At 32.1% G+C, this 25,466-nt stretch overlaps 1 protein-coding gene and 1 long non-coding RNA gene across 8 annotated transcripts; one reads left to right on the top strand and one right to left on the bottom strand.

Annotated features, from left to right (window-relative positions):
• The first annotated feature begins 313 nt into the window (after positions 1 to 313).
• Positions 314 to 25,298, top strand: LOC148616376 (caspase-7-like). 7 transcript variants are annotated; one of them, XM_088583352.1, is made up of 8 exons: positions 314 to 438; positions 7,200 to 7,390; positions 16,723 to 16,878; positions 19,451 to 19,487; positions 21,091 to 21,335; positions 21,583 to 21,809; positions 23,704 to 23,977; positions 24,985 to 25,298. In XM_088583352.1, the coding sequence occupies exons 3-8, from the start codon at positions 16,842 to 16,844 to the stop codon at positions 25,224 to 25,226; spliced, it is 1,062 nt and encodes a 353-aa protein (XP_088439478.1). In that variant the 5' UTR covers positions 314 to 438; positions 7,200 to 7,390; positions 16,723 to 16,841; the 3' UTR covers positions 25,227 to 25,298. The 7 variants fall into 7 exon arrangements, 6 of the variants coding, with proteins under 6 accessions (XP_088439478.1, XP_088439481.1, XP_088439479.1 ...); XR_015922181.1 differs by lacking the exon at positions 314 to 438 and adding an exon at positions 2,181 to 2,336 and having other exon boundaries at positions 23,704 to 24,107; positions 24,985 to 25,122; XM_088583350.1 differs by lacking the exon at positions 314 to 438 and adding an exon at positions 2,181 to 2,336.
• On the bottom strand, positions 20,571 to 25,436 carry LOC148616375 (uncharacterized). The gene is made up of 2 exons (XR_015922182.1): positions 25,310 to 25,436; positions 20,571 to 21,041 (listed from the first exon to the last, which is right to left on the bottom strand). It is a non-coding gene; the product is annotated as an uncharacterized LOC148616375 (long non-coding RNA).
• Positions 25,437 to 25,466: the final 30 nt, after the last annotated feature.

The following is a 25,466-nucleotide window of genomic DNA, read 5'->3' as shown; positions in this document are numbered from 1 at the left end:
AAATACAATAATTTTTTTTTTTGGTTTTTTTTTTGTTTTTTTTTTAGGGGGGGGGTTGGCTCTTCCTATGTATTTGGTTCTAATGCTGCTGATGAGAGGATACTCGTAAAGTATACCAAATAAATATTTGCAGTATAAATATGATCGGCAGTTTAAAAATATTTTAAATGCTTTCGTTGTACATTGTTTATCAGATATTTTTCGTTGCACATTGTTTTTCAGATATTTTTCGTTGCACACCTTTTATCAGCTCACTAGATACTTTTCGTTGTTTAAATATCACTGATAAATAAAAAATCAAATTGCATCAAACTTTAATCACAAGATAATCTACTATGACTAACTTTCTAATTTTGACGAGTTATGAACCTGTTGATATTATGCCGTTGTGTATATGAAAATATGTCATTCGCCATTAATGTGAACAGTCAGCTAAAGGTACGGATTTATTCAAATTTAAGTAAATTTTATTCTAACGATTTAATTAATGTTTTGTTACAAAAAAAAGGTCAGCTTGTATATGATGGAAATACTTTATGTGTTCTTAATTTTGACGAATGAAATGAAATACATGTAGCATATATCATTAAATTAATGCTGGAGTCCTTTGATTACCATATGTAACATATGTTTTCCCCAATTACCTTAAGATTGCTCCAACGTGAAAATTACAATTTCTTTGTGATTTTTTTCCCACAATAATTTCTTTTAAATTGATTCATTTTTAATCGATTTGGAACTAGTTAGTCCTATTATCATTATTTTACGCAAATGACACTACACATTATACATATGTTTTTGTGATAATACACAGTTGACATAATGATAAATGTTTTCTTTTTCTATTACAAAAATAACCTACATCATGCTGTGTACTGTAAATGCAAGTTGTTACCATAGTATGCATGACGTGCATTAATGTCATTACAAATCATACACCAGCAAAATCATTTATTAAGAAATTGTTTGTGTATCAAAACAATAAATCACACAAGTTAAAGTTCAATTAATTCTAGTATATTAAACAGCAAACGGGTAAGTATCATATACGTATGCATTGTATTCTTCTCTTATAGCATTCCTTTGAATCTTGGTTCCATTGATTAGTTTTTTTAAACAACTAACTTTTCATCATTATACAGATTAGCAGAATTTATTATCTAACGTCCCTAGCTTGTTATAGTTTGTTTATTTGAATCTTGAATCGCGAGGGGGGGGGTGGGGGGGCTTCATTACTCTTTTGAAACAATTAACTTTTTTCCCATTCTACACAGATTAGCAGAATTGATTATCTAGCGTCCCTAGCTTGTTATAGTGTGTTTTATATGTTGTTATACTTTTTACGTCCGTTATATTTGACTTTTCATTAGGTCAGTGGTACATTTATTCAATCAATCGGTTTTTGTCGATAAAGTTTTACCTTGAGTAAAAAGATTGATTCCTTTAAGAGAAACATGTCTGAAATGAATTTTGACCCTATTTATCTCTTTTGATCTTCCTTTACTGTGCAAGGGCTTTACCATTGTGTACTTAATTTCATATGCTTTCATGCTCTACAACCTTGAATTATTCTCCGTAATTGTCTATCATGCAAGGTACATTGATACTTTTGGTATGTTTACCCTACCGGTGCATCCAGTCCATGCTCCAAATTTTTAAGGAATTCTGATTTCTCATTTATTTTGTTTCTATCTGCATATCTTTTTATGTTGATCTCATGTTCTCTGTTATATGTATCTTTTTATTGGTTTAGTCTTTGTCCCTGGATTTTAATTTTTTTTTATTAATATTGTTATACTGGTTCCCTTGATTTCACTTCGCCATATATACTAAATAAAGTTTCTTATGCAAATATATTGAGTAAATTTTTTTATCACTGAAACACCAATGCTTAGTCCCCTTGGTGCTTAGTAATGCCTTTTATTTCGATATTTTTTTTTATCTCGAATACTTCTTGTATACAATTAACATTTTGGATTTGTGTCATCATATGTATTTGATTTCAATGCTGCTAATGAGAGGTTTCTCGTAATGTATACCAAAAACATATTTGCGGTATAAATATAACTCATTTTTTAAAATTTTGTAAATGCTTTCGTTGCACACTGTTTATCACATTGTTTTCGTTGCACACTTTTTGTCTGCTCATTAGATAGCGTTTGTTGTTTAAATATCACTGATAAATAAAAAAGCGTCAGAGTCCATCCAACTATATCACAAGATAGCCTACTAGGACTAATTTTCTAATTTTGACGATTGATGAACCTGTTAATGTTATTGCCATTGTGTATATGAAAAGGTGTCGTACAACGTTAATGTGAACAACCAGCTTAAAGGTACGGATTTATTCAAATTTAAGTAAATCTTATTCTAAAGACTTAATGTTTTGTAATAAAAAATGTCAGCTTTTATAGGATGTAACTATTTCATGTGTCCTTAATTTTGAAGAATGAATTTAAAAAGTATATATCATTAAATTAATCCTTGAATAATTTTAATAGGATATGTAACAGATTATTTTCTAATTACCTTAAGAATACTCCAACGTGAAAAAAATACAATTTCCTTGTGACTTTCTTTTTCTTTCCTCAATTACATTTTTTAAATTGAACTTGTTAGGCCTATTACCATTATTTTACGCAGATAACAATACACAGTATACATATGTTACATGAAAATACACAGTATACATATCTTTTATGACAATACACAGTATACGTATGTTTAATGACAATACAAAGTATACATATGTTTTATGACAATATACGGTATATTATTGTTTTATGCATATACTAAGAGAACAAAACCTTTAAGGAAAACTCACAAAAAGATCAAATCCGCCCCATATTTCCTGTAACTACATGGTCAAAACATTTAAAATTCGTTAAACAAGAATTTGATGTGTAGATAGATAGATATGAGGGTGGATGACACATGATGATCTTCATAGTTTAATTAAAGTAGCTTGCTTAAAATGTTCATAAAAAAGGATTAAAACATAGCTAAAAGAATGTCGTACTCTTTGTTCCAAGATCTTAGGATAAATCTACGCAGTTTGCTACCGGAGGTATGGTATTCTATGAAGCTGTGATCATTTCAGTGTCAGCGATAGATATACAAATCATACCATATGAAAATATTAATGTCTATATTTTTATGTTTTGTTTATGTTAATGAAATGTTAAACTTTAAGGACTAACACGAGAAACAATACATTAATTCGTAAAAGTGATACTTGGACTATGACATTCATAGTCAGATATCCTACAATTGTTCCATCAATATATATGTGAACATATGAAAGAAGTACATTAAAAGTTGATTGCAGCCCACATCTCAGTCTAAAATGGATTTACAATGCATTTCAATAATAAGCTAACAGAGAACTACAAAGTGTTTACCTTTTCTGTCAAGAACATATCCAGAAACTGTAACAGGGGGTTCCAAAAGGATTCCAAAAAGGGGGTTCTTGGTTCATTTTACCCTAATTTTGCACAGTTTTTCTTAAAACCCTAAAAAGGGTTTCCGACCCCTGGAACCCCCTGGAATCCCCTACCTAGATCCACAACTGGCGGTTGACTTCACTGATTTAGCTCTTGTTTATCACACAAGATCTTCAAAACTTGTTTCACGGGTTTGACATGGCATGAAAAGTCAATGTTGCATGATATCACACCAGTAAAAAAGATATATTGTGCTTTTTAGGACTCTAGAGCAGCTGGGGTATCATAGTTACTTAATACTGTACCGGAACTTTTAGCAAATATTACATCAGGGTCCTTTTGTGAATTTAGAGTAATAAGTTTTAGTACGGAATTATTTGTTTCGGATACATATTATGTTTTTTCATCTGTTATTAATGACTTTCACACTTCCATCTTCTATTTTAGTCGGTAATTTTCTTTAAAGAAAAACAATAAAACAATTGACTCAGACTCCTAATTACAGTATTTTTAATATGTTACCATAAAATTATGATGAACTTCTTTGAAAAACGATGTTTAACTGAGCGTGTTAGCCATAACAAGCGGTAATCATTAAACATTTCTACTTGGCGTCAATGGAAATGGCTTTTATCTTTCTTCTTTTCGCTTCTATGAATTATTTTTGTTTGACCGAGATTACTATGCTTAATGTAACATGTTTATTACATTAGCATTGTATCTCATTTACATAAAAGTCAGACTGTATATATAATGCAATCCTGTAAAATTTTTCACTTGTATTGATGGATGTGGCTGTTATACGGACTTTGGACTATTCCTTTTTACTACTGCCTTGATTTTATCTATTCGCTAATTTTGTTATTATCCGTAATATACATAAAAAGCATGATATTAGTAATCCTGCTTACTGAAATAAGATAAGATTTGTCGTCTTTCGTGGGGTGAAAAAAGTAAAATAACACCGATTTATGATAAATTATGATTTCGTCCTAGTTATACCGAGATCATGTACGTTGGATATTCGATGTTCGATATTCGACATTCGAACTTTTGAATATCAAACTGAATATCAGACGGTAAAATTTTACCGTTTAATATTGAAAAATTTGAATGTCGAATATCGAACATCGAATATCCAACTTACTTGATCTCGGTCAATGTTATATATGTGGGATGGCCCTTGTGTAGTTCCTTTATTAAACTACATAGTATTAATGTAGTGACGTTTTGACGAATAAATGGCTTACATGACTACCAAACTAATACATATATAGTAACAAAAGGGATATCAAGAGAACCATGGTTCGAACGGTAATAAAAAAAAGAACACAATCCAGGGAAAACTCCGGATACACAAAACAAAGAACATTGAAATAATCAAAATAATACAAACTAAAATGAGCAATCCGGACTCAACTACAAACTGGGAGCATGGATCAGGTGCACATATACCAAGCAACGATAATTGATATCATGATAAGAAATGAAATTTAGCTGTGGGAAAATGAGAGTGTTGTGCGATGTGGGTTGACATAGGTGGAAAGCGGGATTGATTTCTTTTCTCTGTCTCATATAACCGCGATGAACTTTTTACAAGAAACCGTGCATAGTTTTGCTTATTATCTCTGTATTTGTGTATTTGTTATCCTTTCTGGAACCAGTGAAATTCGAATCCTGAATATTCGTAATACCTGTCTTAACCATACTTCTGTAAAGTATATTTGTATCAATTTGAATATATTTCTACAAGCTCCGAAAGAGCGTCTGACGTTCAAAATTCACTATAGACACTGAGGCCAGCCCTCTCAGAAAATACAAGAATCTTGGAAAGTCGGGAAAAAGTGAAGGATTTTACGCGACGTTACCCGATTGTCAAACGACGTATGATTTGAATAGCACCCGAGAATTTCAAAAGGCCTATCTGCAGCGGTTAGTAAGAGAAAAAAACGAACGTCTGCCACTGCTTCGCGCTTGGTACTTCTAATTCTGGTAAACCAAACACTTATCTTAAAAGTACCAATTCTATAAAGTCCAAAAAAAGTTTTGGTTAGACAGATTTCATTGTTTAATGTGTTTTAAATGTTGGAAGTTTATTGACATATCTAACAGACTGTTTCTTTTATCGTTTATTAATATGACAATGGGAAAGATAAATTATTTATACACCAATTTTACTAATAACAAATGACAAACGCATTTTAATTGATGATACGATATCTGATTTTTTCTTAAAAATAATTGTGTTATACGGCAAATTTATTTACAAAATATCTGCAACAAATACCGAAGTGTCAGCAGTCAAAAAATTCAAATACGGCAAAATCCCCCAAAAAATAAAAGGTGCAATATACATACACAATGTAGTGAACCGAATAAAAATGATTACACATAAAAACTGAACTGAAGATAAGGGAAACAAGATGAAACATAGAAAAAAGAAACTAAAGTACTAGCAATATGAACTCCAACAAAAAACCGGGAGGGACATTAGGTGCTCCGGAAGGGTAAGCATGTCATTCTCCGCCAGCGGCGCCCGCAAAATGATTTAAGAACAAAATATGTTCATCAACTTTCGGTGCTTTAGAAAGTGTCACGTTACAGCTCCTACATCACTGGGAGTACTAGCTTTGTCATAGAATCCCTGTCTGATATTGCTTAATGTTTTTTTCATGCGTATATGTTATTTTTGAAGATCTGTTTAGACAAACTGTTACGTCATGTAAATATGTTTAATAAATAAAAACTTCATTGAATATAGTGCTTGCTATAATATGCATAATATGCTACTATTAATGTTCCGTGTATTAGTCCATTATTTACCCAGGGTGATAATTGGCTGTACATTGTACTTCATATGTACTACAGATACATGTTTTATAAATAAATACAATGCTTGTGAAAGTAGAGGTGAATTGGTAGCATTTATCGTTTTCCAGTCAGCTTATATCTATTATTAACAGTAATCTATTTTTGTTTCTTGATATAACTCTCTTATTGAACTCTTTTTTTTTAATTTCCGTTAAAGATGTTAAAGTGTTTCCGTTTCTGTTATTGAATATATTATACCTTATAAATTGAAAAGGCGCGAATTGTTAGCAAAAAAAATAAACCTATAACATTCTTCGTCAAAAATCTTGTATCCAAAAAACAAGATGCTTTAATGATATTTTAAACTTCATGTTATGTAGAATAAGGATGTTATGAATATTGTACTAACATAACTGCAAATAAAGACAAGAGATAACAAAAAGTCTTGTGACTTTACAAGGCGTTTTCCCAGAAATCAGAGACGGTTTCGACATTATAAAATCTTTTGCTAAGAGTATCTCACACTATGGCCTGTCTATCTGTGCCATTATGAAATAATTGAACACATTTATACTTTTTATATTGGGGTAAATTAAGGGATTAGGAGTTACGATTTATTTTATAGAATATTTAAAGTCAAGCTTGTTTAAGAATCTCAGAATATATATATATATATATATATATATATATATATATATATATATATATATATATATATATAGACTCACCACATCATTGTCTGTTTTCCTTAGCAGTGAATAAGTCATTAAAATCACACTAAACTACACAACATAACTCCACTGCTGTCTCGTGAGATACTAGATCCTCTTGTACAGTCCACACAAAGACTAAAATTTTTAACCACTGTCAAATTTCAGTTAAACCTAATGGTTTTGGAGATATAAGCGAAAAACTACTGTCTGACCCCCTATGTTATATTTTTAGTAACGGCGGCCATATTTTACGACATCACCACATCTGTTCTATGCAGGATACCCCAAGAAAGATTCATTCTAAGTTTGGCTCCAATTGGTCAAGTAGTGTCAGAGGAGAAAAATTTTGAAAAATTGTTAACGACGACGACGGACGACGATGGACGCCAAGTGATGGCAATAACTCACATTGCCTTCGCCCAGGTGAGCTAAAAAGTTATGTCCCTATTGTATTGTAAAATCAATCCCAATTCTTGCCATGCGGTGTTGAAAATTACGGTACATCATAAGTCATACAATAAAGACACAACCCATGTCATGCCAAAAACAGCTTTGAAATAGTGTTTTAATTTCTATGTAAAGACTTTAAGAGCGAATCAATTTTGAAATAAAAAATTCTATCTTTAAAGATTTGGCAACAATATGATAACCATATCCCTTGCGAATAAGCCTATTCAACGGTTTGGTTAAGTTATTGGGTAAGTATATCGAGCTTTCTGTGCTTTGTGTCAAATACCGTAAAACAAAGGGTGATAGATACCCCCACGTATTAATCATTTACAAGTTCATCTGTATTTGATAGTGAGTTCCTTGTGTCGGTTGAAAAAAAAATGTGATGTACATTTGTGTATTTATATTCAGTTTCTTTGTTTCCTTTGTAATAAGGAACTCAGTCCTTTTTAACTGATTTAAGGTATGTTAAATTGTGTTATATTTTTCCACACATGCAAGATTTAAAAGGCGGAGTGTTGTGATCATCTCAAAGTACCCCGCTGCATTTATTGCGCCTGTCCCAAGTCAGGAGTTTCCTGGTCGTTCATTGATGGGTGGCCTCGGACTGACATCCCATTGTTGTCTCTTTGACATATTAAACATACCTCTGCTAGTTATATTCTGGCCCATCTTGCTTTTAACGCCATAATTGGTTTTTTTTTCAAATTTGCCATATTTAAATCGCCAAACTTGTATGGCATGCATGAAACTTTCATTTGTACTCGATCTGGTTTTTTGTCATCCCAAATAAATCTTTAAAAATAAACTTGACTCTATTTCTTTTATACAAGTCCCTCGGATCGTACATGCAGTACCTAGGAAAGTGAAAATGGGCAAGATGTATGCCTTAATAATTAGTATCTTTCCGAATTGGGTAAGATTTCGTTTTTTCCCGCGTTTCAATAAAGTGTTAATCTTTTTGATCTTGTTTCCCCAATTTTTCTTTTAGCACTCCTCTTTACTGTTTTCAAAATATACCCCGAGGGCTTTAACAGCTTTATCTGTCCAAGAAATGCCTGCCACTTTTTCTTTACACAATTTTTACTTTATTATCCATAACCTCTCAGTTTTACTTCTATTAAGTAATAATCCAGAAATTGTCCCCAAAATATCAACTTCATTCAACGCCACTTCTATGTCAAACTTTGACCAACAAAAAAGTGCGATGTCGTCTGCCTATTGGAAGATTTTATCGTAATATCCTTTATATTAGTATGACCCCTTAAACGGATTGCCATGATTCCAACAGATAACACAGAAACACTCATTCTTAGTTTAAACATACTTGTTCAAGTTTATTTGCATAAGCAAATACAGTAAACACATTTACATACAAAACTAATGATAGGATTCGGATGGAAGCTATACAGCTTTTACAAAGTTCCGTGTCCTTAAGATTAAACTTGCAAGAAGATTCTTATAAATCAAATGATGTGTGTAATGATTTGTCAATTGACTAGTAAATAAGACAAACAAATATAAATAAGGATTTACAAAATTGTGAAGACATGCAGTACATGGACGTCAAGAATTAAGAAACCTTTTACATTTGATAATAAACATCTGCATTTTGTTCAGCATTTAGAACATTTGAGCCATACAACAGTACGTTTACAGTAATATGTACATCAAATGCCATAGAAAATATGATTTAATTTCGTAACAGAGTGTATTTTGGACAAAAGAACAAAATGGGAAGTTCGATATGACCACAGGTCCACTTAGTGGACTTGACGAGGTTACGATTGGACAGATGTTCATTAGATGAAGCTCTGTTCATTTACAATCTGGCATGTAATATTCACCCTAGTCGTGTACCAATAAAGTAAAGATTCGGGCATTTTATCAAATGTCCTTAAATTCTATTTCTAAAAATGTAAATGGAGATAGAACATCTAGTAAACTGTGGAAGTTTGTTCCACAGGTTAACTGACGCTGGCAAAAAAGGATTCTGAGTAGAAATTAGTTCTAGTGCGAATTTCTATTTTTTTTTTTTTTTTTTTTTTTTTTTTTTTTGTCTTGCAAAGAATCTACCGAGTATGGAATTAGCGATTGCAATTACACCACCGTTTCCTTGTTGATAAAACTATGTAATAATATAAGTCTATGTTTTTTTCCCTTTTGTCCGAAAGTTTTTCCCATCCCGTTTCCTCATAAAGTTTATTAATAGATGTTAGTTTAATCCCTCCCGTCACAATTCGCATAACTTTTATCTGAACACATTCTAACTTGTTAACTATAGACATTGTCGAGTTGTCCCAAATGACGTCACCATATTCTAAAATTGGTCCTATCAAAGAGAAATGCATTTTCTCTACACTGAATCTAACAAGAATGAAACGTATCTTTCGTAAGATATTTATCCTACAATGAGCCTTGTTTACTATGTAATCAATATGGTCATGCCAGGAATCATTATTTGAAAGAAATGATACCAAGATGTTTATGGGATTCAACTTCCTGAAACCAGGCCATTAATCATCAAAGGTAGCTGTAATGGTTTTACTGACTTAGGTGAGACAACATTGATTCAGTGATTGTCACTCGTAAGTCAGTAATACCATTACATTCAGTCTTGCTTGTGTTTACATATTGAAAATTTCCTGTGTCGTAGCTGTAATAATTTGTACAGAAAAAAGAAAATGATTGTAACCATTCGGTATGCATTGACAAATCCGCAAATATCCAAAATTCTTTGACATTTAAGTAATCCAATAGATCGATCATTAAACAGCCTATCATCGTATGATCGATTTCTCGGGTATGCATGTATATGCAAGTCATGGTTGTTGTACGTGTAACTATTATTTGATCCCAACTTATAGGACCATCACAGGATGATGATATAAGAAAATCCATTTCAAAATCATAAATTTAGAATAAACTCAGGATATTGCAAATAGCATGACAATGATATTTACTAGTCTAAAACATGTTCGTTAACACAGTCCGCAGACGAAGTGATAAATTAGGGTAACAACAACAAAAAATACAAAACATTATTCCGATCCATAATTAAATCAAGTCCAAAATAAACTTGACAAAAGTAATTTTCAGAAAAACGACTGACATGACAATCTTATTTAAAACAAATATACAAAAATCTGACTTATAAATGATTTATGCGACAATTATTTCACTGGATTTGTAACAAGCTTTCTAATTGGTTATTTCGCTTTGAACAATTAAAGTTATTTTGTATCACTTGCTTTAGTAATGTGACGTCATTAACGTCAATCGGTCCGCACTCCATGATTCAAATTATCCCAAACATATCAATGTTTTATAATCAAACAATTCTTAATATTTGGATTTGAACCCATTAGAACATATGATTACAAGGAATGTATTTATTTCCTGAACAGGTTATCCCCAATAACCTGGATTGACCAGTTATTAACCTCGTAAATGTGTAAAATCCCGCAAAAAAGGTATTTTCGGTAATATCGTATAACCTATTGAAAACTTTAAAAACATACCTTAAATGGTACTAAATAGTTTATACGACAATCAAACTTATAAATGATTTATACAAAAATCTAACTAATAAATGATTTATACAACAATCCAACTAATACAGTTCAAAGCTAAATCCATTAAAGATCCCTCATACCATGATCTGTTAAGTTTAAACAATATTTTATTCAGTATAAGGCTGAATAGGATCGGGCAACGGGCAATGCCCATATGAGCCCTCTCCGTAGAAACAAGGTACAATACCCACAGTCGATAAGCAATACAATATAAACTGTTATTTAGATACATGTATATGATAAGCATGGCTATTGTTACAAAATGTGTAAGACAGATTGGTTCACATATTTCAGATGTGTGTGTGTGTGTGTGTGTGTGTGTGTGTGTTCATATATTGGTAAAGGGAGGATTAATACTAATTCAACAATCTACATGACTGTATGTTATGATTTGATTTTAACCATCTACTCAAATAAATTGATGATCATTATTACTAGTTTACAAATTACTGCAGTGCGTAATAATACGTCATTATTTAATGATTTCATTCCAATAAAATACTATTAATTTCAAATATATCTGACAATTTTATGTCATTGTTTAAATTTTGGGTCAACCAAGTTTATGCAAATTTCCTTTCACCATGCGAATTGTAGACAACGCAAAATTTTCAAAAAGAGGTTAAACAATTTATCACTTATATTATAAAGTAATATCATAAATAAGCATGAATTACGTCTGTAAACACATTTTGCAAGGAAAGGGAAAGACGAGAAAAAAATATATATAAAAAGTTAAAAAATGAATATATAGAACTTAGAAATGAAAAATAAATTTTGTAGAAATTTAAATGAAATGAGATGAGAAACAGTAAAACAGAACAAAGACTTACCAAAAAAATAGTTCATAAAGATTTTCTGTCGAGAGAGTGTTTGAGGTGTCTCAATGGACTACTTCTGAAACATGCCTTCTTATACATATCATTAATATGAAAATTCCAAGATGCATTGTTCTGAAAATTAAGGCCTAAATGACAGTGAAACTTGCTTACTTTCGTTACCTCCTTGTCCAAAATAAATAACAGGAAATTCTATATTCCTTCTGATGAATGTCATACTCTCAGTTCTTGATAAATTAAAATTACGACCCAATTTTTAGCCCTTTATCTATACAACCTAGGTCATTTGTCAAAGTTGAAAAACTTATTTATCATAAGTATATATCACATCAAATAATGACGTATCATTCGCAAAATAAGGCGACTACTATTATTTATATCAACTACAATACTATTTATGTAAATCGAAAATTAAAAGGGCCCCCTAGACAGATCCTTAAGGTACCACTGCAGAAATATTTTGAATTACAGGTGAGAAATCATCTAGAACAACTTCTTGACTTGACAGTTATCAAAATTCCACTTGACTTGTTGTTTATTTCCTAAAACTTAAGTTTTTAGACCAGGCCACTGTGCCATACCTTATCACAGGCTTTGGATATGTCGCAAAAATTAAAATGGATATCTTTGTCAGCATCAAGATTTGAAAATATCATATTATAAATTTTCAAAAGCTTATTAACAGTACTATCACCTGGTTGAAAGCCAGACCGATATTTTGATAATAAGTTATTCACTTTCATATGATTTAAAATTTTCTTCATAATTTTGGAAATAATACTAGTAAGAAAAATAGGGCGTAGTTAAGACTATCATTAGGACTACCTTTACCCATATAGATAGTTGAAGCATGTGAAATTTTCCATGCAATAGAAACCTCTTTAAAGTGTAACAAATATTTAGAAAGTAGTACAAGAGGCCTGATCAAACCTATTTTCCCCACTTTTCTGGGAGATATTCCATCAGGACCTGCTGGTTTATTTTGATCTAATATATTAAGTTAACCCATTACTTCACTTCTGAAATGGTAAAATCATTGATGGTTAATGGAGATCGGGTACATCATCAGGTAGATCAGTCTCAACAATGAAGGTGTGTTTACACTTGCTGAAGAACTTTTGGTGATCTCTGAAAGTATTTACTGTTTTGTATTTAGGCTATTTTCTTTTTGTCTAATTAATGATTTATAAAATAATATTACAAATATATTATGCATACGACAATATTTCTAATGCGTGATTTATGGGACGGTAATCTAACTAATAACTCATTTATACGACAGTCGTACTAATAAATGTTTTATACAACAATCTTACTAAAAGTGATTTACATGACAATCTTACTGTTTCATACGACGATCTGACTAAAACAAGATTTATACGATATTATTAATACAAGTTTTAAACGACAGTCTTACTAATACAAGTTTTAAACGACAGTCTTACTAATACAAGTTTTATACAACAATCTTACTAATACAAGTTTTTTTTAACGACAACCTTACTAATATAAGTTTGATACGATAATCTTACTAATAAAAGTTTTATACGACAATCTAATCAATAATTGCTTTCTTATGACAATTTACTCATACAAGTATTATATGACAATCTTACTAATAAATGCTTTATACGACAATCTGTCTAACAAATGCTTTATGTAACAATCTTACTAATAAATGTTTTATATAAGAATATTACAAATAAAGGTTTATATGATAATCTTACTAAAAATTGCTTAATATGGCAATCTTACTAATAAAAGTTTTATACGACAATCTTCCAAATTAATGATTTATACAATATTACATATAAAAGTTTTGCACGACAGTCTTACTAATGTATGATTTATACGACGATCTTGCTAATAATCATCATCGTCATCAATCATAATGTAGTCAATGTTAGGTATGTAAACAACCCATTTGAATTTAAATATTTATCTCTACAAATATTTCATACGACAATTTCATTTATAATGTTCAGTAAAAAATGTGTTGTTTTTCAAATACAATCTACAAACGACTGCTATTTGACATTGTATATTAATGTGTAATTGTGTGTATAAATATGTGTGATCCAATAAGTGACACAAATGATAAAAACAGAACCTTGTTTTATAGTCATTGATTTTTTTTTTACAAATATTATACAATCGCTATCATTATCATTAATGAAAGAACAATAAGATATATGTTCAATTGAATGATGGGACGATAGGGGTTTTTAAAACTAAACGATATTATTTCCTTAAATAATACACGGAAACCCAACACTAAAGTACTTGATCCGTAATGTGTGTCACAAACGTGTTTTAAACGATGACTGATTTTTTCTGACATGAACAAGAAAGGTAGGAAAGACGTTCATAATAACTTTGTCTTATAAACAAAGATTGGTTGATCTTTAAAAACTCGAACTCCGGATCCGGAGTTGTAAGTAGTGATAACTCTTGTCTTGAAATCACGAGACGAGATAGTTGATACTGGAAGATTTATAAATGTTTGGGTCAATCGGAACTACTCGGTCATTTACGATACATTAAAAGAACATTAGTTTGTAAAAACAAAATAATCGTGGAAGTTCCAATTGGCTATCGGGTTTTCCGTCATCAAAGTAATTCACGACGTGCTATTTACCATTAAGCCATCGCAGTAACTGACGATTTACAATACAGTAAAGAGTAATCGATATAGTGTACTATTTCTGTAGATTTGGGTCATTCGGTTGGGTTAATTTTGTATAAATCTAGGTCTAATAATGGGTACAGCTGCTCCACATATTCTTGTATCATGATGATCCAATCTGAATGAAATATTATTGGGTAAAAGAATTGGGTTTTACATATTGGTCTTGTATTATGTCCAAAGACGGTTCTATTGTGACGAGGATATCTGTTTTGGACTGATGCAACTCAAGGTCCAATACGGCTACCCGCGTTCCAAAACAGCTATTCGAGACTGACGACAACTATTCGAGGCCTAATACAGCTATACGAGACCCCATTCAGCTCTCCGAAGCTCAACAGCTATCGAGGCCCAATACAGCTAACCGAAGCCCAATACATCTTTCTGAGGCCCAATACGGCTATCTGAAGCCTAATACTGCTATCTGAAGCCTAATACTGCTATCTGAAGCCTAATAAAGTTATCCAAGACCAAATCGGCTATCCGATGCTTAATCGAGCTATCCGAGACCCATCACATTTTTCTGAGACCCAATACGGCTATCCGAAGCCTAATAAGGCGATATATCTGATGCCCAATACAGCTGTCGGAGTCCGAATACGACTGTTTGAGAACATAAAACGGGATAAACACATTCTATAACACCTTTGTTATCCAGTTCTGTAAAAAAAAAAAAAAAAAAAAAAAAAAAAAAAAAAAACATTCTTACGAGTGTCAAAACTTCCAGAATAAGAATGTCCAATTCTTGCTTAAAAGTGTGATTGATGTTCTCCGTTCTATTAAATATAAGGTAACAAAACTGACAAAACAATCAGTTTCTGTAGTTAAATTAACGGTTCAGCAAAGTTCAGTAGTAGTGAAAATCCGGGGTCTGGGTTTTTTATTAATATTTTTTTTCATATAGAACCTGTTTGCCCGTATTCGTCCAGTAAATATTTGTTATTGGCTCTTTTAGTTTTGGAAGGGCAATTGTATACATATTTTTGCAACTGTTTGATTAAGTCAGATCTCATGATTAATAACTAGATATTAGAAGCGAGTCTTATTTGCTAATATCTTTTAAGGATTTATAAGGGTTTGTAGATACACAAGACACAGGTAAAAAAGCCCATATGCTAGTCTTCAACACTAAATATTGATGTAACGTGTAGAAATTGTGGGTTAACCATATTTTTTCAGCAGACGTTCGTGCTAAGCCTAGATTAGATGGTCTGTTAATGATATCCTATTTAAGTTTCAAGTAATATTACATAAAATCTAGTGTTTTTTTCCATGAAATTATTTTCTTATGACAGACTAATCTCCTGATTCATGTCTTCATAATACATGAAAACACGGAAAGAAAACAACAATTTTACTGTTGACAAGTAACTAATAACTATGATTCAAAGATACCAAGAATGCACCGCCGTGAAATTTATGACGGTCTTATTTACGGCGTCATATGGACTAGTTTTACCAATTTTATCGACGTCATTGTAGAATTTTAATGGTCACCATTTCGTGTAAAATCTAGGCTGCGTCTTTTCATGAATATTCGACAGTGCATGTGTTTAGTAAATTAGGTAAAACCTATCTACAGTCATATGGCTTGTTTTATTTTTATTTTATTATTATTATTTTTTTTGCCATACAGATGTTTATCACATGACGTTTTACGTTTTCAAAGAATTTTGAGTAAGTCATATTAGCATATGGTGACATTAATGGAAAGCACGTGGTGAAAAAATGACTTAAAATAGAGCTGTGGGGATTATTTGTGGTATTTATGCATGGTGTTTTGTCGGTGTTTTTGGTCGACAGACATGATCATGAATGTCATAAAGCTTGTTTTTCTCGTGGTCTCTTTGCTATTGCTTTCAATAAGAATTGTATAAAGGTGATATTCTGGCTTAATGTTGTTTTTGAGGGGTTAAATTTCAATGATATCTGCCAAACCATCGATTGTCTACATAAAAAGTGCAATGAATGTTAGGCAGAGTTCTGTTCACATATTACCCACTCCCCATAATTTCGTAGTTGATTTCGCTGAATCAAATTGAATTTGTAAAATGATTTGCATCAGAATTTCCTTTACGTATGAACGCGTTTGTAGATGATTTGAATTCACTTTTATTCATTACATTTTTTTAGATTTCTTTAACTACATACGTTACAAAAAGAACATTTCAAAGTAAAAGTTACTAATTACTTTTATTTACATAGTGTTTCTGAAGTAAACTGTCAGAGGTCAACCACTTATGGATAGCCACAACGATTTCCTATACAATCGTTAATACATAACCTGTCATCACATTAAATATTTATTTATTTCCTGTTGGAATATGTCATCCGTGCATGTAACTCGACATTCAGTACAAGGTAAGGGTTGTGTAATATGCATGATATGTACATATATACTGTCGTATAGTACACAAACATACAAGTTAACGGTCTTCTCTCTGCCTATTAAAAGTTTATGCTTTTGTATATGTGACTGCTTGAAAAAATAAACCAGAAGTTTAGATTTGACCATGAAGATATAATATTTTACCTATTAAAACCTTTATCACTGAAATATTTTAAAAAGCATCAGTCAATATGGTGCATGTAGCAATGTAGAATTACATGTTTACATATGATGTAGAATAACATGTTTACATTTGATGTACAATAATGATTGTTTTCATATATGGATAATCAATATTGTTGTGTATCAAATTAATATGGAGTAGGCAATGCCTAAATCAGCGAGCACCATGAGCTTTACCATACATGTACCGTCGGTGCGAGACTCGTAAAAATAATAAAGGTCATTACAAAGAGGGGGATTGATCCGGATGAAAAACTTTTGCTTCGCAAGTGCAACATTTTTATTTATCTTTAAGCAGGAAGCGAAATCAACATTTCTATTTGAAAATATGTCTTGTTAATTATTGAGGGAGTTTTTGAATAAATGAATAAGTTGAATTTTTTTCTCCCCAAAATATTCCAATCCCATACCCCTTTTCCCCTCGCATTCAAAATGTTCGGTAACTTTATAGCACTTCGCAATAATTTACATTTTTTTTATCCCTTAGGGGCTTCTCTAGCAACATCCATTTCAGTTTTGATCGGTCAGATCTATCTGTACAGATACCGGAAATATTACAGTTCTGCACGGATGGGGGGAATATTTTACACATATCATGTGACGTTAACAAAATTCAGACGACAGCTGCAAATTCAAAACAGGAAAATGATTGCCTTTCCTATCTTAGAAAAGCTATGCTTCGATTTTGATAATGTAATCGGAGTTATGTTTTTTTCATGGCTGGTTAGGTTCTTGGCAACATCGACAGTAGAACAGCGGGGATACACGTACGTACATCCACGTGTTTCCCGAAGTTTTTAAAAACATCACATTCACTTCTTTAAATAAATATAAAAAAAATAGAGAAAGACTTGACAACTACCAGAAAAGATGAACTTACTTTACTGTAACGTAATTTTAACCTATATTTTTTTATTTGTTTGATTGAAGGAAATGATCAATTTTCTCTGTAAGGACAGTCATTTTTTGTTACTTCCGGGACATGACTTCGTTTTCGTTGGTATATTTGGAAACCTTAAGGGAAATTTAGAAAGTACGCGTAATAACCGTAGAGCTCACACTGCTTCGCGATGCTTGCTATTATGTACAGATTACTGTCTATATTGGCCGACAGAACCCGTGGAAACTCACAACACGGGGAAAATTATTTTATTAGATGGATTTAACCATACTCGATTATAATCAAATTCATATATATGTGTCATAAGTATAAACGTATGTCGCGTGCGTGTCTATTTAACATACATATTACGGAACTTTGATCTTCATTGCGTCCATCGAAAACTGAGTACTCTATGCACATATTCGTCATAACTTTGCTTCGTTTAGTCGCCTCCATGACCAATCGTAAAACGTGGCAAAAAAAACCACTTTGCAACAACCAAGAAAATTCAATAATCTGGAATAGTGGTCAAATTATTTTACGCGACTTATCCACGGTTTGAATAATGTCTGAGAATTTCGAAAGGCCTGTAAGAACGCCGTTGAGTGTAGATTCCCGATCGCAAAATTCAGTATGTACATGAAATTGTTTGGCTAGTGGCTAATACCTGAAGCGTAATCCCGGGAACCAGGATTTTACAAGTTTGTAAGTTTGTTTCGCAACACCTCCGCTGTTTCGAAGATTGCTTCAAGTCATGTCTCCGTAAATATGAGGTTTACACAAAAGACGAAGACAACTTTGGTTTACTTCTTCGGTTAGCAGAGATTCTCGACAACAAGAAGTAGGAGTAAAGGTCATTGAAAGACATCCAATTTATTGACAGGTTTACTGTTTGTTGATAAATTTTACGGATATTGTGCTTTCTGATTTAACATAATTATATATATCGGTATTTTATTCAATTGTATTTTAATTATTTTGGTGATAACAAATAACTCATTTTGTTTGTTTGTTTGTTTTTTCGTTTTTTTATCATGATACAATAACGGCCCTCTGAGGAGGTGAATATCCAAAATTGTCAACCCGAACTAGGGTTATGTCCCTGAGGGCTGTAGCCCGAGGGGAATTACCTTAGTGAGGTTAACAATATTGGATATTCACCGAATTAGAGTGCCGTAATTTTTTATTATACCGAACAAACAAAGGACTGACAAAAAATGCATGGTTTTAAATGTGCTATGCCATCCTTAATTTGCAAAAATGGGTTATTCACCTGCTGTTGTATTTTTGATGGGTTATTCACCGTTGAATAATAGGGTTATTCAGTGATGGCTTGAGTGGGGGTTATTCAAACCTTTCTTGCGATTAAAACCCAAAATATCCAAATTAATCTATGTCACGTGATTATATTTCATCCAATAGAATTAATCCTTTTTTATGTAAGTTATAATAATATTTCTTGTCGCTTTGTGTTTCAGTTGATTCTAAAGACGATGTTACAAAAATCTTTAATGAGTAAGTATTATTGTATAGGTAGCAGTGTTTTGTCGAATGTCCCCAGTGTAATAAATTTCGATAATTAACACTGTGAAATAAATCGGTAATTTCATTCTCGCGCTTCCTCCCACGCCAAAACGTCGCAACTTTTATATCAATCCGCCAATCACAGAATTTAAAATTCATATCGACAATATCGATAAGCTATGAAGAAAATCTATATAATAAATAAAATAATCAATTGGTTACCGTGAATAACCAAAATATTATCACTCGTGCCAAGAACGCTTGAGGATTTAACTCGTGCGCGGAACAAGTTCTGCTCACCAGTTAAATCTAGGCGTTCTTCGGCACTTCTTATATTTTGGTTATTCACACTTTTCAATTAGTTATCCTATTATACTTTTTATATGAATTGTCTTTAAAGAACAAATTTATTCTTCAAAGCTGCTAATCAAACGTGCTTCCATTAACATTTTGTGTAACTGTGGGCTTTTATTTCTATGTGTATATCAAATATAACGATCCGAGGTAATTACTCTCCGATCAGCTTCTAAATACATAGAAATCAGTTTCATCTATTTAAGACGAGACGATCTATGTATACCTGCGTATTATTATATTGTGATTGAAATACTGTAACTCAGTTAACCCTAAGATCTAATCTGGCATTGAAGCTTAATAAGGTGAAATTAAGGGCAAACCAAACTCAGAACTTAGATATATATATACTACACGGTCTTACAAGTTATTCAAATAGACTCGCCTGCAGGACGAGAAGTCTGTTTGGATAACGAGGAAGGCGGTGCTATAAATGACTCGTGACATAAATTGACCGTACCCATTAATCAATTATTGACCAATGAGAGATATACAGACACTGGTATTTCGTGCTTTTGTTCCACATGGAGTCATTATCTTCAGAGGCTGAGTTGTCCATATGCAATTTTTATGCTAAAAAGTTGGATATTGCATGGCTGTTTTCCAATTGAGTTCAATGGGAACACGTGACCTTTCATGCAATATCATACAATATTTCTAGTTAGAGCACGCTTGGTCTTCCTCTCATGTTTATTTGGGAAAAAGAACGAAAGACAAATATCAATTCACGTTAGAACGATACAATCAAGAGCCTTTCTAGTTACACAAAAGAAAAACCTCAGAGGCACTAGACAGGAGAATCTGTCCGAAATTTGACGGATCCAATTATAAAATGATACTTTCACTGGTTGAAATTTTGCCATTACTTTTTTTTTCTCTAGATCCTCGCTTCGCGCTAAAATTCTTGACAAAGTTATTGTTCTTTATTTCTAGTGATATCTAACAATGTTTTACTGCCAACTGGTGGATTACACTAGTCTGAGTCCGTATGACTACAATGTCGGCAATTTTTTTTCAAGAAGAAATTCTCCTTTCTGCATCCGAGGTTATTTTTAAGTGTAGTGGAAATGGCCGAGTAGTCCGATTGAAAAACGAGAATCAAAACAACACGGAGGAAGAAATGTCTAAAATCTCAAAACTCAAGGGAAGACGATATCTCTGAATATCAAAAAATGATGAAATCTTGAATGCCTGAAATTATAACAAAAACAATTATTTAACCTTCATATGTAATTTTCAGTGTCGTCAAAAGTGCAAAGACAAAAGATGGAAAACGACACAGACGAGAGACTGCTTATGACTTCAATCATTACTATAGAGGTTTAGCTGTCATTATTAGTAACGGAAATTTTAGTAAATCATCAGAACGACCGTACTATTTAAAAGAGTTGGAGATGATGAAAGCTGTTTTCGAAAAACTTGAATTTACAACAGTGTGCTTTCATGACTTAACAGCAAAACAAATTGAATGGGTATTTGATGAAGGTAATACAAAATTAATGTTAAAACATTTAGTTCAGTTGTAATGAAAACATTAAAAACAATGTACACATTTAGTTAGCTAGGAGGTTTCTTTTAACCATGTCACGTAGTGTTTTTTTTTACGATCACGTGTAAACTTGTCTTATATTTCAAGATTTGAATTAACAGTAAATATGACTTCCTTAAAATTATTGTTTAGAAATAAAAGAAAGTTTGTCTTTCTCACTTTCAATCTCTTATTCAATATTAGTTTCAAGACAGGAGGATTTCAATATGAAGTCAGACTGTTTTGCATGTGTTATTGCAAGTCATGGCAATGAAAAACCACGACCATTGACGAAACCACGTGATAAAGTATATCTAAGAGATCATTGCTTGTATGGAAGGGATGAAGATACAGTAACAACGAAATCTGTTATCGAGAAAATTAGTGAGGTGGACGAACTCAAAAACAAACCAAAGTTGTTTTTTATACAGGTCTGTGTTAGAACGATGATCTCGTCATCATAAAATAAATACTTCCCTTAGTGCCGAGTTTAGCCTGTTATCCATGGTCCCATTTTTTCTACCAGAAGTACCGAAGTTCCCTAGGTTCAAGGAACCTCGACCATGGATCCAATTTGGGCAATAGTAAACTTCAGCTAAAAGCTTCAATCCCTATACTCGTAAATATGTGTATCCATATCAAACATCTCATTGTCTTTTTATAATGACGAGCACACATGCATCTTTGCAATTCAGATAAATTCAATAAAAATTTTCCACAAATTCTTTAGTTTTCTTGCAATCTTCCATTTCAAGCAATCTGATTGCATTTAGATAAGAGATACTATTTGAAGAATATTTCAATTTTTATGACACCGGATCCTTATTCCATGTCATTTTCTTTTATTTTTTTTTATCAAAGCGCATACAATAAAGGGTCACAAAATGTAATTATAAATGTTGAATTGCGTGTATATCAATCTAACCTAATAGTGCTGCGGACGGCTAAGGATTTTTCGAATTTTAATGGGCCTAGGGGGTATACGGCTGTATCATATGTCAATTGAAACATAAATCAATGCAGTTTTTCAATATCATTCTTTTTTAACTGAAAAGTGGTAGAGTTTTCTGCTATTTTGCATTAATTAGAGGAGGGGTCAAAGATCAATCGACCCCAATACACTTTGATAAGTAATTTAAGTGAAATAATTTATTGTAGATAACGAAAACAAGTAACATGTAAAGATCATATGTATAGAATTTCAAAAATGTGAAAAGAAAGTTTTTCCGTCAAAAGTTGACTATTTAATCACAGAACAAAATTTCCCCTAAAAAATTGGTTGCATTTTTACGGAGCCCTGTTCGTCTTACAGAGATAAGAGATTGTAATTTAACAAGTACAGCGCTGTAGATTCAATGTCCAGCGCTGAAGATTTAAAGTCCAGCGCTGGAGATTCAAACTCCAGCGCTGTAGATTATAAAGTCCAGCGCTGTAGATTTAAACTTCAGCGCCGTAGATTCAAAATCCAGCGCTGTAGATTCAAAATCCAGCGCTGTAGATTCAAAGTCCAGCGCTGGACTTTAAACAAATCATCAGCGCTGGACTTATAATCTACAGCGCTGGTCCAAACCACCATTTTTTTTAATTTTTTTTTTATCAAGCCTGGCTTGCTAGTTGATTCTTTAAATTTGGATATGTTATTCTCATGAGGTTGTTTGTATTTGTGGTGTTTTGTCTTGACTATGGATATCCTATTCTTCATTCCAATTTCTTCAAAACGAACATTGTTGAGCGCTCGATTATTGAATAACAGAAAAAAATATGTCAATCTTTTATCTCATGTTGCAGATCGAATTGAGAACGTTGTGTTTATTTTATTTTTATTCAGTAGAGAATATTTAGATATACATTACAACATTCTACGGTGTCTTCTTATCTCTTAATCATAGAAAATGCTCTAAAATGCAACCATTTTTAGGGGCAATTTTGTTCTGTGATTAAATAGTCAACTTTCGACAAAATAGGGCCCTTTTTACATTTTTTGAAATTCTACACGTGACCTTTACATGTTACGTGTTTCCTAATACCTACAATAAATTATTTCACTTAAATTACTTATCAAAGGGTATTGGAGTCAATTGATCTTCGACCCCACCTCTAGTTAATGCAAAATAACAGAAAACTCTACCACTTTTAAGTTTAAAAAGAAGGATATTCAAAAACTGCATTGATTTATCTTTCCATTGACATATAATATAGCCGTATACCCTCTAGGCCCATTAAACTCGAAAACTAAAGCACTTTTTGATACCTGTCCGCAGCACTATAATGTGTGTTGCAAAGTAGTTAAGATAATCATACTTTTTTGATCATTACATATTGAAGGCGTGTCGATCAAGACCTGACAAACCAAGGGATACCTCTATGGAACATGGATTCGATATAATTCTGGACAACAAAAAAGAAACTTTTCCAATATGTGAATATAAACCGTCATCAGCCCAGCCATCTGACGGCGACTCGAAACATGCCGACACAGAAGAAATCAATTTTTTAATAAAACTGTTTCAAAGGCAACAAGAAAAACCTAAAGAAATAATACGAATCCTAGATCCCCCTTGTAAAGAAGACTGTCTTGTCGTTTATTCCTCAAGTTCAGGTAAACAATGCGTATATCTCATGATATACTAAGTGGACGAATACTTCAGCATAAAGAACTTTGTATCGTGCATCTCTAAGAAAACATTCTATAAATTAAGATTTTGAGTACTTGGAACGAATAATAAATGGTGCGTGTTTAACAAATAATCGTATTTTATATACTAGAAGATAAGCATTCTCCTATGTCAGAAAACACAAACATATCATTGTGTTTCTTATTAACAAGTAGCCTTTTTAAGGATCATGCAAACCCTGTAATATGTGATATGCCCCAGAAAAAGACTACATATTTTTATTTTTGTTATTAAGCTGCTGACATTACATGTCTAGATGATAAAATGTATACTTATTCATTCCAATCTGTCTGCTCCTAGGTGAAAATCTACATCGAAAATCCAGCAGTCTCTATTGTATTCCAGTGTCATTTACAGAGTTATCTCTCTTAATTTTGAATTCTATAGTACATTCTATATATTTTTTATCTCCTAAGAACAAGGGTTATATGAAAAGCCACGTGTTAGTTTCTGTTTATTATAACATTTTAAACAAAACATAAAAAATAAAAATATTTAGGCTTTCCAACCATGAATCACATTTTGCATGATTCTTATCTGGAGTATTGTAAGTAATGTATAAGCAAATAGTTTCTCAAATAAAAGGATTTAGTACACTAATCATGTGACTTATCTGAAATCCATGATCAGTATATTGAGAATAGGTATGTATAGCCCAAAGCAGGTTTGCATTTTTTACGACGATGTATAATGAAAATAGTAGAAATTGCAGACGTTGTATTGATGACATTTTCACATTTACTCAGTGACTTGTTTATCAATAGGCTGAATATACATTTTTTTTAATCCTTCAGTTATTTAGCATCCTAAAATAGAAATAACTCTGGAGTGTAGATTAAATATTTCATAAATTTGTTCCATTTCTTATAAGTGACTTTCATTTTATTTACGTGTTTTATTTTTATGTTGTTTTTTTATTTGTTATATTCAGAGAAAGCATCGTTCGGACGTGATGGTGTTGGAGGTTGGATGTTATATTCCCTAAGTGAAGCTGTGAAGAATCTATTATCCGATGCTAAAATGAGTGGGGAAACCCAAATCGAACTGTTTTCTGTTCTAACTGAACTTAACAACATAATGACTAAAAAATTTGAAACGAATTTTGGAAGTGGTGAGAGAAGAAAGGCTGTTTCAGCATTCGAACATCGCATGCTGAGTGAAATTTGGTTTTAGTGTTAATAGTTCGGCGATATAATCTTCATACGTTAGTTTGTAATATTACTGATCAATATCGTCTAGTACTTATTCCTTGTTACCTTTTTAGTAGCCTTATCGTGTGCAGATCTCTTTGTAGTATATTTTCTCTTCCTTATTCCCACCAATCGATATTAAGCGTAGAACGGGACTATTTTTTTACATTAATGGGTTCTGTAACATTATTCCCTTTTGTGATTTAAGTTAACAAAGATCAGA

Source organism: Perna viridis, chromosome 5, assembly GCF_037379345.1.
Source record: "Perna viridis isolate PV_CMFRI_1.1 ecotype Kerala chromosome 5, ASM3737934v1, whole genome shotgun sequence".
NCBI classification, from domain to species: Eukaryota; Metazoa; Mollusca; class Bivalvia; order Mytilida; family Mytilidae; genus Perna; species Perna viridis.
Note: the sequence above shows the minus strand (reverse complement) of the source record. Positions and strands in the feature narration are given on the sequence as shown.

What these genes read in the sequence shown, in the direction of transcription:
- LOC148616376 (XM_088583352.1), top strand. Translation starts at nt 16,842, where the DNA reads ATGTCATCCGTGCATGTAACTCGACATTCAGTACAAG. An exon ending in AACTCGACATTCAGTACAAG is followed by an intron (nt 16,879 to 19,450) that starts GTAAGGGTTGTG and finishes TTTGTGTTTCAG; the next exon opens with TTGATTCTAAAGACGATGTT. An exon ending in GTTACAAAAATCTTTAATGA is followed by an intron (nt 19,488 to 21,090) that starts GTAAGTATTATT and finishes TGTAATTTTCAG; the next exon opens with TGTCGTCAAAAGTGCAAAGA.